This window comes from Lepisosteus platostomus, chromosome 6 (assembly GCF_059453375.1).
Source record: "Lepisosteus platostomus isolate fLepPlt1 chromosome 6, fLepPlt1.hap1, whole genome shotgun sequence".
Taxonomy (NCBI): domain Eukaryota; kingdom Metazoa; phylum Chordata; class Actinopteri; order Semionotiformes; family Lepisosteidae; genus Lepisosteus; species Lepisosteus platostomus.
The window spans coordinates 43,571,434-43,585,241 of record NC_142616.1 but is presented as its reverse complement, the minus strand read 5'-3'; the positions used below and the strand labels follow the sequence as shown (position 1 = coordinate 43,585,241).

At 40.4% G+C, this 13,808-nt stretch overlaps 1 protein-coding gene across 6 annotated transcripts in view; it reads left to right on the top strand.

The window, feature by feature from the left end:
• The window catches only part of LOC148661758 (A-type potassium channel modulatory protein KCNIP2-like), a 245,925-nt gene that overhangs the window by 156,755 nt on the left and 75,362 nt on the right, over positions 1 to 13,808 (top strand). Inside the window, exon 1 of one of the 6 annotated variants that reach the window (XM_088635960.1) lies at positions 12,445 to 12,963. The exons of the other annotated variants lie outside the window; for them this stretch is intronic. Coding sequence (XP_088492086.1) covers positions 12,861 to 12,963 — 103 coding nt within the window. The 5' untranslated portion in view covers positions 12,445 to 12,860. Of the gene's footprint in view, positions 1 to 12,444; positions 12,964 to 13,808 lie in introns of those variants that run through there. 6 annotated transcript variants of the gene reach the window in all.

Below are 13,808 nucleotides of genomic sequence, written 5' to 3'. Positions count from 1 at the left end.
TTTCCTCTGTGACTTTAGTGTTTGCACCGGCTCTAGTTTACCAAACCCTGTAAAACTGCCAGTTAGTGAAGTTGACCCTTGTAAAGTAACAATGTGTGCCATTCAATAATGTATTAAAACAAACCAGTCTACGATAGCAAAGTATTCTTGCATATGTTTTTAAAGGCACTATATCATATCAGGATTATTATTATTATTGTTATTATTATAATTGGTTCTGAGATTTTGGCTATATCACATAATTGTATAAATAATATATCAAATTCTATATATCATATTCTGCATAATATATCACAGGTAATTTCACATCTGTGAAATTATCTGTGCTATTGGTTCATAGTTGAGATACTATGTTACAGGCGCTGTGGTTCCAATTGCAGGAAATTGACTCTAGGACAATCTGGACCAATGCAAATTCTTGACCTTGGACTGTATTGGTATGCTGATGCTTGTAATAGATAGCCACTGTTTCAGCATATAACCTAAGGACAAGTGGTGATCTTCAGTTGCCACCAATGTCAGGTGCTAAATTCATCACAATTAACAGAGGATGTGGGACAGCTGCAGAGCAAGATGGATGCTGTAGGCAGCATTACCTCTGTGTTTATGTACCAGCCATGTCGGGAGGGGTAAGGTGATGGGGATGAAATGGATGTTCCATCTAGGAGCCAATTTGTCAGTGTGACAGCTGGGATTAAGTGAAAAATTTACCTTGAAAAATGGGATGCGAGGAAAATAATGAAAAGAGGGGTTGTTTTCTTATTTTCCTCTGACAGCTCCTGGGAGAACTTGTTAAAAGTCCCAATCAAACAGCCAAGAAAGAAAAATAAAAAAATGAGAAAGAGACACAAAGAAAGATGCTTCCTATCTCTTATTGCACACTGTAGTATGAACAAACCAGATGACAACTGATAAATTTTAGTTACAGTGTCACAAGAATGTATGATCCAGTGAGATGCTGATGTTTTTCACTTACTGTATCTTTACACTCTCATTGTTCTGATGTTCAGTAACGCCTCCAAATGTCTATAATCCCACATCTGCTGGCTCTCCAAGTGGCTAAATGGCTGCCTCATGAGACAGCAGATGTTTTGTTTCAAAATGATTTGTTGCCTTTATCATGCATTTTAGTGAAGAAATCTTTTAAACAACCTGTTCACATCTGTGAATTTATCTGTGCTACCAAGACTTTACATTACACACCGCAGGATTGTTGGGAGACAAACGTAAAGCCTACAGTATGTGGTCTTGATAGATGGAGCCATTAAACACCTTTGAAAGGTATTTGAGTCCCTCTAAACCTGTCAATTCTGCAGAATCAGTCTACAGATTAGCCTCTGAGGCAAAAACTGTGGAATCTCACTTTAAACATTTGCACAGTGTAAGGAAAGTGAACAAACATATTCTTTCAAAAAGAAAGGCATTTCAAAAAGATTCTGGAGGCTGTCCTCTACATCTTTACTCTAGCTGGATGTGGGCAACATTTTACAAGACTTTTAGGGAAAATTGAAGTACTCCTATTGTAACTTTGAAAATAACTGAAACACACACACACAAAACCCAAACCCATAATAGTGATGAATCTCAAAACCAAAAGTAAAACCAGAGCTAGAAACTAAAACAGGCAATCAAAAAATAATTCTTAGCAAGGATGATGCTGCAGAATGTGTTTTGTCTGGAAATCCATTTCTGTTAACATACAGTGTGTGTTCAGGCATCTGACAACATCGGACTTGCATTTAACATTCAGAAGGCCAAAGTCTTTTATTAACAAGTTCCAAATGTACACGTTTTTGTGTCATTGATTCAGGTTCTTGATAAGTGTGTAGAGAAGACAGAAAACTTCCTGTGTTTTGACATTTATCTTTCACAGAAGGTTGATATTGATAAAGAAATCTATCATTTGACAATCTGAAGAAGTCTGTTTTAGGACTGAAACATAAAACTGAAACAAAACTTGTTAGTTTTATGATCAATCATATGGGGTTGAAACATGGATAACACACAGCACAAACTTGTGATGGACTGCAGTCTACAGGGCTGGTTGTGGCAGATTTTTTGTAGATTTTACACATGTCAGACTGCTGGCTACTAATAAAAGGTATACTTCTATTTCAAAGATATGGTAAAAGCAAACATGCAATGTTGATATGAACTTCTGAGAAATTATGACTCTTGACTGAAGCAGATGGAGGACAAATATTTTGGAAGGAACTCCACACATCATACAGTATGTCAGAATGAGGATGCAAAGCAAGAACATTGAAAAAGAACTCAACATGAGCAGACTGTGTAGGATTGTGTAGGACATCTCCCAAGACAATGTCTGCTCTACCTGCCAGAGCATTTAGAGCCTGATGGCAATGGTTGCTCCATTATATCAAACATACAGTTTGTGTTTTAACTGAAGTTGTCTCCAAAGATGGTTTTTATGGGTTGCTGTCTTATGAGAAATTTTAGAAGAAATTAATGCTGACCATTTGACTGCAACGATACAAACGTGTTTGTGTGTATTGCACAATGTATCTACTGTAAGATGTCATGCTGTGTTCTTCATGGATACTGTTAATCCAGTACACTTGTACAGTTTTACACATCATTTAACATTGTTGGAGTGTAAATGGCGCTCTAGAAGAAAATCGAAAGCAGCCTTTTCTGATGGAAATGCTATTGTACTCTACCAAAGCATGTGCTACACTTTTAACATTGATTACTTTTGGCAGCACTGCCGAAACCTATAGCCTTCTCCCCCTCTGGGCCTCCTCCTCTGCCCTTCCTCATTACCAGGAGGAGGGTCAGGGTAGATGAGGCAGAGTAAATGATGATTTTATAGCTGCGATTGTTTTAACAGTAGTGAAAGACTCCAGTAATTCCTCCCTAAATGCTTTCTAACCACTGCAGTGAACCATAAAACAAGCTGGAGATTTTCCATCAGGAAAGGGCAAATGAGAGCGGCTCCTAGCCAGCGTGCTACACTCAGGCAGCTGTGGGATGATGTGTGTATTTAGAGAGTTTTGGACTGCAACCATGTCTTTATGGAGGAATGCACACTCTAGCATGTGTCCCTCTGTGGCATGTCTTGCGGATATTTGTGTTGGGGAAAAGTTGGATGATTCCATTCTATTTGGTGAATCCAATTTTAAGCAAATTAGCCAAAGACTGTCATGTGCAAGAGTCTGCATTTGAGCCCCCACTGTTGGCACTGCTATGGTACTTTTCAGCAATGCAATGTAACTTCATTCCACCTTCCTGTGAAAATAGGCATCAGTTTAGGGGAACCCTGGAAATTGACTACTGCTCCTTATTAAGAGATGTTACATGTACTCACTCTGTCAAAGCCAGCGGTGTGGAGTGGTGGGACTTCAAGGTTCAGATCTATAGAGAATCTGCTGTAGCTTTGAGCTTCTTAGGACATTGAATTTCTAATAGAAAATTAAATTGAATCTGAACCATTTCCCCTGGCCCAGCAACATTAAATTGACCAAAAGCCTGTGTGTTGGCATGACATGAGAAAAACCCAAATATACTGTATCTGAGTCTGTTAAAAGAGAGCCTGTCTCTCTGTGAGGTCAGAGTCATACTTGTACAGAGACGGGGTCCTTAAAACTTACTTTACAGAAATACTGCTGACAGCTGGAGAACTGAATGATGCAATTCATAATTAAATTTAATTAAAACATACAATATTCACAGTAGTTGCATGACATTACAGCACAACACTTTACAGCTGAATGACGCTCGCTCAGTGTCCACAGAGGCCTAACAGAGGTCTGGCTTCTAAGCTGTGAAGTTACTGTTTTTTTTATAGTTGACAGTCAGAGCTGACGTCTCAGGGCTCAGACAGAAATTCAAAGAAAGATGCCCTTCAGCCCAAGGGTACAGCAGATAGACTGGTGCGCTGAATTGGGCCTTGCAGATAATTTAAGTAGTCTGACTTCCCTTTGTCCTGAAGTATAACGGAAGATTCAAGCAGTTCCTGAGAGAGCTGCTATATGCTCCCCTAAGCTTCCCACTCTGATTTACAGGTTTTGAACCCAGTGCTGTAAAATAATTATTTTCTCTTACTCTTTTCAGCACCACGTAGTGCATGTGATAGTGCGATTCTCAACTCTTTATTGAAAAGAGCTTGTTAGATAAATGATGTCTTGTCTGGAGTATTTTTTTCCATCTAGCATGAAAGATCCACACTGTGGGTGCAAGGAGGATAATATAGCTATCATTTATCTATGACTAATTTAAGTCTGAGAAAGGTCACCGTACAAACAAGAATCAGTTTTGCTGGTCATGCTCGTTGGTTCCCTTTACTGTGATGATGGAATGTTATTTGTATAATCCTTTTTGTCAGAAATCAATGCCTGGAATTTGTTTTTTACTTAAAGTGAATTAGGACAGAGCATCCCTTTTACGGTATCTCTGAAAAAGGAAGGCTCAACAGACCAAAACCATGTAAACACATGATCACAATAGCATACAAATGAGCAATTCAGGAATGTTAAGAGTTGCTGCAACATGTTAAGATCAAGAGGAGCAAGTAATAGGTTTATTCCATGCTGAAAAAAAGAAGAAAGAGAACACAACGTTTCGGCCGTGGAGCCTTCTTCAGGTGACACCTGAAGAAGGCTCCACGGCCAAAACGTTGTGTTCTCTTTCTTCTTTTTTTCAGCATGGAATAAACCTATTACTTGTTCCTTTGCAGCCTACGCATGCTGACGCAGCTACCCACCTGAACTACATGTTAAGATCAAGCCATTTAGCCCATCTGTGTCCCTCATTTTCCTGTACCTTAAGTGATTCTTTTGTAACATCAAGCTTGTTTCTGAAAGTTCCTTCTCCAAAAATGTTTTAGTAATGCATTCCATAGAATTCTAATTTTTTGTGTAATAAATAAAGTGTTTTCTAGTAATGGTAAAAATTTGATGTTTAACAAGTTTCAATTGACATGTTCATGCTCTGTTCACTGAGCACGGTCTTAAACAAGCAGGTCTTTAAGTCTTAATCAACTTCCTGTTAGTCTTCCATCCATGTTCTTATCCACTTATCTAGTACAGCATCATGGGGGGAGTCAGAGCCTAACTCAGCAGCAATGGGCAGGAAGTGAGAAACTTGCAGGGCACACACACACAGACACACACACACACACACACACACACACCAGGGCTAGTTTCTACAAAAGCCGATTCATTGTATTCAACCTTTCACTTTCTTGCATTTTTTGTTTAACTAAAACAATGCCTTTGAACACAATCTAATATTTTATGCTAACCAACAGTATTGTATGGTTCTAACGTGGTGCCATATGTCACATTTTCCTTTTCAGAGAGACCATAACCATCTTGAAGAAAATATTTTTGAGTCTGTTCTCTAATTCCTTCATTAAGGACTATGAACAACACCAGTTAAACTCTGTTATAATTATTTTGTTTGTAAGTCTGACCACTTGCAGTGCAGTGAAAAAGTAAACTCTTAAGATTTTATGGTTTATCATATTTAGACACATTTAACCTTCAATTAGTCCCTCACCAAGTCCCAATTATAGATTCTTTAGTCAATTATGTGGAATTTCATTTGTGTGAACATAAAACATCTTTAAGCTTTTAAAGCAGTTAGTCACAGAAGGCAGCAAAACCTGAAAGACACATAGGCTTGTTAAGCAGATACTGTATTTCTACACACTAGTCCTTTTTCTCATGGCGTGTTTTTGCAGACCTGAACATAATCTTCACCTCTGTCTTCCAATGATTATTGTAGCCTTTGATTGGGTTTTCATCTTTTCATCTTTTATGCTAGCAGTCATATCACCCTGCATCTCACAACTAGCAATCCATGGAAGCTAAGCAGATGTGAGCCTGATGGGAGACCTCCCGGGAAAAACTAAGGTTGTTGCTGGAAGAGGTGTTAGTGGGGCCAGTAGGAGGTGCTCACCCTGCAGTCTATGTGGGTTCTAATAGCCCACGGGGACCCTATACTGTAAAAAAGGCGCAGTCCTACGGTTGAGATATACAACTGAGGTTCTGACTCTCTGTGGTCATTAAAAATCCCAGGGCATTTCTTGAAAAGAGTAGAGGTGTTATCCTGGTATCCTGGCTAAATTTTCTCCTGGTCTTTACCAGTCGTGGCATCTTAATAATCTATGAATTGGCCGTCGCATCATCCAGGTGGGGCTGCACGTTGGTGGTGGTGGAGGGGAGTCCCCACTACCTGTAAAGTTTTCTTTGAGTGGAGCATCCAGGAAAGCGCTATATAAGTGTAAGGAATTAATCATTATTATGCTTCAGCCTATTTTTTTTACATTGACAAAACAATTTTTTAGCAAATAATCAATGCTATTAATTGCCATGATCTTTTAATTCAATTCTCTCTGATCCAGTTATAATTCTAGCTAAACTTTTTTATCCTCCCACTTGCATTAACAAGTGGTCACCTGTACTGTGTTATACGTGTGTACAGTGTATGGTTGTACGGTCCGTTACAGCTCTGGATGTGTTTCTGCTGCTGGTGGATGGAGAGGAGAGCTGCTTGCTGCACGTGCTAAACTTTGTAAGAATGAGTGTGATCATTATTTTGCATTGAAACATAGGCAAGAAATTCATCACGTGATACATACAGCATTTACTTATTTTGACACTGTTTTTGATAAAATTCCAATTCACAGTGGTGGGATTCTGTTGAGCCGATGCAGTTGAAATGTGTCTTTTAGAGACTGATGCCCTAGCACCCCCTGTTGACGGGCCACCACAAGGACATTTAACAGGTTTTTTCCCACTCTTGTTCACTTTTTGCTATGTATCCAAGCAATCAGTTTGCATTTTTATTTCATTCCATTGGGGTTTTCAGATAACTACACTAATTATCAATTAATAGTAGAGTGTACGAGCTAGCATGGTGCAGTAGTTAGTATCGCTGCCTCTCAATGCTGGGGTTCTGGGTTTAATTCCTGGGGTGCTCTCTGTGTGGAGTTTGAAAGTTCTCACTGTGTTTGTGTGGGTTTCTTCTGGGTACTCAGGTTTCCTCCCATATACTGTACTGTTAGGTTAAATTGCTTCTGGGAAAACTCACCCTGAGTGAGTGTGTGTGTTTGTGTCTGTCTGCACTGCAATGGATTGGAGTCCTATCCAAGGTGTGCCCTGCCTTGCGCCTGTTCCTTCCAGGATAGGCTCTGGCACCTCTGCAACCCTGTATTGCATAAAGTGGTTAGAAAATGGATGGACGGTGTATTGTCTTTCCTGGGGCGGGCTTGCAGTATGTTGCTTTTTCAAAAGAAAGGCACGCAGAGTTAAAAAGGGTAGGGTTTGCATTTGCAGGAAATGTTTATAGATAGCAGCTTTTGGAAATGGAGTTCGAATTGAAATTGACAGAAGTGTTGAGGTGACTTAACAAAGCAAAAGGAAAACATGCCAGACTAAGTAAGTGACCGTACTGAGACCTGTGCGAAATAGGCATCACCTGGGGGAAATATCAATGATTCAACCTGGCTGCTGACCAGCATTGTCCTGCAGAGAATCGAGTCCAGATGATGTTACCCTGCGCAGCTCAGAAAGGCTGAAAATGCATTCCTAATGGCCCTGGAGACGTCCTGCCCAGGAGATACTGTACTACAGGCCAGGAGATAATTACTAATTAACGCTCAGCTCTGCACTTACTGTAGCAAGGCATTCCAAAACAGCAGTGTTATGAGATTAAGGTTTTTAGGCTGTTGATATGGCTGTTTATTTTTAAAGTTTGAGTATATACTAATCTAATCAGGGAGGGGAAAGGTGCCCCAGAGAGCCTGTACTTCCAAGGTTGGCCCCATCCCATCCCAAGCCTCTGTTCAGCGGGATCAATTGACCATGTGCAGCCCAGAGAGCTGAGATAATCTGTGTGCCTGTGTGTCTCATGGAGTGCAAGCTGAGGTATGCAAAAAGACACATGCCTAATAGAAGAAATTGTATATGGCCAGTAAAGTGATCTTATCTTAATAAGAGAGCTCTCAGTTTATGATTTTCATATGCTCATTTCTTGCATATATTTGTTGAGTATTATCTTGATGACTTGTTTTAATTTGTTGAATGATATTTTCAGTTGTCCAGATGGGGGAATCAAGGGATTTAAACCCTTGTTTACTTCATTTGGGAAGATTTGTACAGGGTATACAATACCTTGATTGTCTCCATTATGCCCAAAGCAGTTTATGCCAAAAGGTTAAGCCTAGTAAGTACTGTATTTTATTTCTAAGCTTAAAAGCACCAAGACTTTATTTACCTATTTACTGAGTAGGTTTAAGCCTCACAAACTATTTTTCAATCAAGCCTTTGTGTCAATATTAGAAAGACGTGGCTGAGCACAATAAAGGGTGCTATTTATTTTTAGTCCCTCTAGAGCTGTGTTTTAATGGAAAATTTCACCTCCTGAGGATTACTGTGGCATATTTCTGGGTTACAATCCCTCTGCAGCTTCTCTCAGGGACAGCACCGCTACATTTTTGGATATAATCAATGGGATTCAATCTCTCACCTCCACAAGAGAGTGTGAAGGGAAAACGTATTTCACTTAAATCATTGAAAATGTTTCTTAAATTATCTTGCGTCTTGTTAACTTTGGAAAACATTTGCAAAAAGCACGATTTGCTTCCCATAAGCAAGATTCATCGAAAGGATCATACACAAAGAACTTTGTCCACCACCTTTATCTCAATTTATGTTTCATAATGTAACCACACTCTGCACAATAGAACATTACAAGCTTACCCGTAACTGAAAAAATGTTGTAGGGAGCAATTCAAAGCACAATCAGAAAGCTAATTCAGCACAAAAGAGGGGTGAGGAACAGCCCAGTGCAAGATAATGGGGCACCAGAATAAATAATGTGCACAGTATGCTAGAGCAGCTAACATGCATTAGAAAAAAAGTGTCCAGATGCTTCATGCTGAAGAATAACTGAAGTACAGAATTGGATAAGAGCACGTTACCCATATCACAGTTAACAAGCAGAGACAGAAATATAGAAAAAACACTCACCATTCCACCTCTGGTGTGGAGTGGCATTATACTATGGTGGCCAGTGGCATGCTGCCAAAGGGAAGCTTTTATAGGGAGTAACATGCAAAACCATGCAGAAAAAACTGGATTGTGGTGACACTTAAGAGCTACATAATAACATAAATATTCTGATTTAGGTCCTTTGAGGTTGAAACATGTTGATTGTTTAGAGCCCTGTGTTAAATATTTGCTAAAAAAACAATAACTCCTTAAACAGTAAAACTATTATGGACATAATCCATGTACTGTATGGGCATCTGTTTTTCCATTCTAAGTTATTGACAACCCTGCACTCTAGCCTAAAACAAATGGTGTATTCTGTCTAGCGTAAAGGCGTTCTTATTTTTGTATTTTTTAAAAAGGATTTTTCTGATTCTTGCAGGGTGTACATTTGAGAAGAGAATTAGTTTGTGTCTCTCAGGGAGGACACAAACAACTATATTAATCTCACTTGGAGCTCGACCTAAACTGACCTAATTTACTCTCCTCCGGCAATTTCACTATTTGTTATCGTCTCTGATCTCCCTCCATCTCTGCCTTCACAGCGTGGGACTGGTAATCATCGGTCAGAGCACAGAGTGGGACAGTAGGGACTGGCAATCATCCCTCAGAGAGAGGAATGGGACAGTAGGGACTGGTGATCGTCCCTCAGAGAGAGGAGTGGGACAGCAGGGACTAACGATCGGCCCTCAGAGAGAGGAGTGGGACAGTAGGGACTGGTGATCGGCCCTCAGAGAGAGGAGTGGGACAGCAGGGACTAACGATCGGCCCTCAGAGAAAGGAGTGGGACCGCAGGGACTGGTGATCGGCCCTCAGAGAAAGGAGTGGGACCGCAGGGACTGGTGATCGGCCCTCAGAGAAAGGAGTGGGACCGCAGGGACTGGTGATCGGCACTCAGAGAGAGGAGTGGGACAGTAGGGACTGGCGATCGGCCCTCAAAGAAAGGAGTGGGACTGCAGGGACTGGTGATCGGCCCTCAGAGAGAGGAGTGGGACAGTAGGGACTGGTGATCGGCCCTCAGAGAGAGGAGTGGGACAGTAGGGACTGGTGATCGGCCCTCAGAGAAAGGAATGGGACCGCAGGGACTGGTGATTGATTACCTACACGACTAACTAGTCATTTTGTATATCTAGGTACATTAATTTCAAGCAAATGTGTTAATATTTCTATTCCTAAAGAGTGTTCTATATGTAGTTTGATGTAGAATAATCAAGAACACGTAGATTACTATCCTACCTCAACAGTAAAGTGACCAAAGCAAAGTCATAAAAATTATCCAAACAGGAAACTAAAACTAAAGTAAATTTGAATATAGAGGGATAATGCTTTGCACAGCTGTGTTTCTGTACCATTGCAGCATAGTGATTTTTCATATTTTCATACAGTCTCTCTACTGCTGACATTAAAGGAAAAATGGTTTTGCCCAGTATCTTTGACAGGAAGTGGAATTTAACAGGAATCTAACTGTGTTAGATTAAGAATCAATGAGTTTACTGTATATTATAACAGTAGTTTTAATCTAATAAGAAATTTTCTGAATTTTATTAAGGACCTAGAAAAAAATCACTATTAGAGACTTTAAAGAGACTGAGAAAGATCTTTACCTACTCTTTCCTTGTACTTTTTTATCGTTTATGATTTAAGTAATGAAATTAATGGAACTTTAATTTTCTAAATATGTAGTAAATGTCGAAGTTTAATCAAACTATATACCCCCCGTAACCTTTTTTTGCACTTTAAGGTACAGTACATGCGTACTGTAGATCATTGGGATCACATATCTTTATTTTACACAGAGGTGAATAAGAAGGTGTGTTTTTTTTCTGTAGCAATGCAAGCTTATAAAATGAATATACTAAGATCTGGAAAAAATGTAATCGAGTTTGCACTTTAGGAAAAGAAAACATTGAAAGATCATGTTCAAAACCGTGAGGAGGACACATCAATACACTGTACAGTAGAGGGGACCTAAAAAATAAAATATGAATAAGAGCATAATGTAATTCTTTAAATAGGGAAGGTAATGTACAGAAGGGGATGAGAGACATAATACATTTTAAAAACATTTTTTATTCAATACTTGCAAATTGTGAAGTCATTTTCGTGCTGTGATCATTCACAAAGACTTTCATAAAACCAATATTTTTACATCCTGTGCACTATTAGACTCTATACAGGGGCAGACATGGTCTCAGAGCTCAGATCCACATGATTGTAATCTTATTATTACCTATCCATCCATTTTCAGTAAACAGTTTATCCTTGCAGGACTATAGTACACCCTGGATATTATATCGGCCCATCACAGGTATTTAAAATATCCAGCAGAATGACCTGGCAATAACTGGCCTCCTTAAGGGGAAATATGTCCCATTTGCTTGTCTTCTCCAGCTTGTCCTCTCTCTCTTCTTTGCTGTGCTTCCAAGTGCTGTGCTGTGAAATTGCTCATTCCGACACGCTTGCACAGTAAATAAGCGGCAAACTCCTCTCTGTCTGCTCGTACTGAAGCTAATCTGCTGTTTTAGTACAGAGCCAAGCTGGTGCAGGCAGGTGCTGATGATTGTCTGGGAATTTAACAGCCTTCATCATCAACTCCCCTCTGCTCTGGGGTTAAGCATGCAAACACTTTTATGACAAAAGGTCAGTAACATTTTTGCCTTATGTGCCGGTGTACAGTTGCATGGATTAGCCCTATTGAAATATCTCTCAGTGTCCCTGTTTGTAGCATGTAGCACGTTAAGGCTCATCAAGAAACTCAGCCTTGGGCAAAGAAAGTCTGTGTGTCCAATAAAGAGAAAAGTCTGAGGGTTAGATGTTCAATGTGGAAATGCAGAATACATACAGTACCAGACACTGAGACATTTTAATACTCTGCCCTGTCACTGTAGCAGACTGAAACGATACAGATGCATAACTCTGAGTCTGGAATTGGGGACTAGTGATTCAGAAATTGTAATCGCTTCATGGAGAGCGGCCCCAGGCTGAAGGAGGAGATCACAAAAGGGTGCTACTTAAAAGGGTTCTTTCCTGCGATAAAACTGGCTTTGTTTATTGTTGGGTAGAATGGGCTGTCTTTGTGTGTTATTGTGCCAAACATAACATGAAAAATTTGTTGTGCAACTTGAGTGAAACAAAGTGAAACAAAAAACATTTTGGCTTAGAATGCAAAGTGAAAACAGTGAAAGAAGGCATGAGGTTAATTATTTCCATATATATATATATGTTTCAAATGTAAATTAAATAAACAGCTCTGTTTCAAGTTGTCTGTCCATGAGACGGGGATCTCTAAATATCCGCCACCCGTTACCTAGGAAACAACGTTAAGCAAATCAATGGAGGTAGTGTCATTGGAATGGGAGGGCATACCTCCCTCTCTCTAACTCTCTCTCTTTCTCTCCCTTCTATTACTGCCTCCCTCTCTCCCTCCCTCACAGACATACACACACTCATGCTGGCAACTACAGCCCAAGAAGGTGCAGACTGAACTCACGCTTGGCTTCTTCAGATCCGCTGGGTGGACTTTAGCTGCCTTGGTGGCAAGAGAGAACCCTTCACTCTATGCAGAACATCAGAGTCTTTTGGCAGCTCTGTAAACTTTTGTCCCGTGCTTGCAGGAGGTAGCTGGAGGCTGGTATGGTACCTGGCTGGCTCAGGCATCCTCAGCAGTGAGGCAGGGGGTGAAGGGCAGAGAGGAGGAACTAGGCAGTGAGGGAGAGATCCCCCCCCCCACACACCCCAAACCCCGCACCCCAGTACCTTTGGTTTTACTTTTATTTTCCGGGGTTGGAGAAGTTGGAATTTGTTCAAGTTGAGGGATATGAGGAGCGATGAGAAAGGTCCATCATGAACCTGGAAGGTCTTGAAATGATAGCGGTCCTGGTGGTTCTGGGGCTCTTCATTAAGGTGCTGGAGCAGTTTGGACTCTTCGAGCCTGTCGGAGTCGAAGGTAATAAAAACCGTATGTTACTGCACTGTTTGACTCTCCCTGCCCTGGCTCTGTGCAGGGCTGCTGTTTTTGGGCTACCGGTGCCTCTGTATGGGTGGGAGCAGCAGGCACTGGGGAGGAATTCATTACAGCTGCAGCGCACTCCGGACTGGCCCGGCACAGCTCAGTTTGCAAGGATTTGATTACTGAAGCAACTGTTGGCTCTTTAACTTTCGAAATCTGAAACCTTGTCTCCCTCTCTACCTCTCTCTCCTGCATGCATGTTTACTGCAAAATCAATACCTAGTGATGAGAGCCGATGCGGTGTTTTCCTTTGGTGCATGTCTGGATTAGAAATCTTTATATTCTTCAGTTATCATAATATGTTAATAGACAAAAGGAGAGTTCTCATTTACTGTGTATCCTTGCCGAAAAGTGTTGCAAGGGCTGGTAGTGTAGGGCCTGTGTCTTGAAAACATGTACTGTAGAATTTGTAAAATGTACCATTTTTTCTTTAGTTTTTTCAAGTCTTTTGATATACGCAGACTTTGGCACATGAACAACATTTTAAATGTGATATCATTGTTTTGGCACAGGAAATGAAAAACAAATTTTCTAGGGTGTATCAGTAAACGTAACCTTCAGCTTTTTTCCTGTGTGAGTGAGTTTAATTATCTTGGTGACAGTTTAAAGACTTTGTCACCTGTTGCCGTCTCTTTTAACGTTGTTTTATCTGTCATGAAAATCTTATCTTTGATAGAGGTAACCTTTCCAGGCCTTTGCAGGCATTCTAGTTTGCTCTGTTGGGCTGTGTTTGGTCTGGCTTCAGTCTGGAGCAGACATGGTGTTTAAAGCTGCCCCTAACT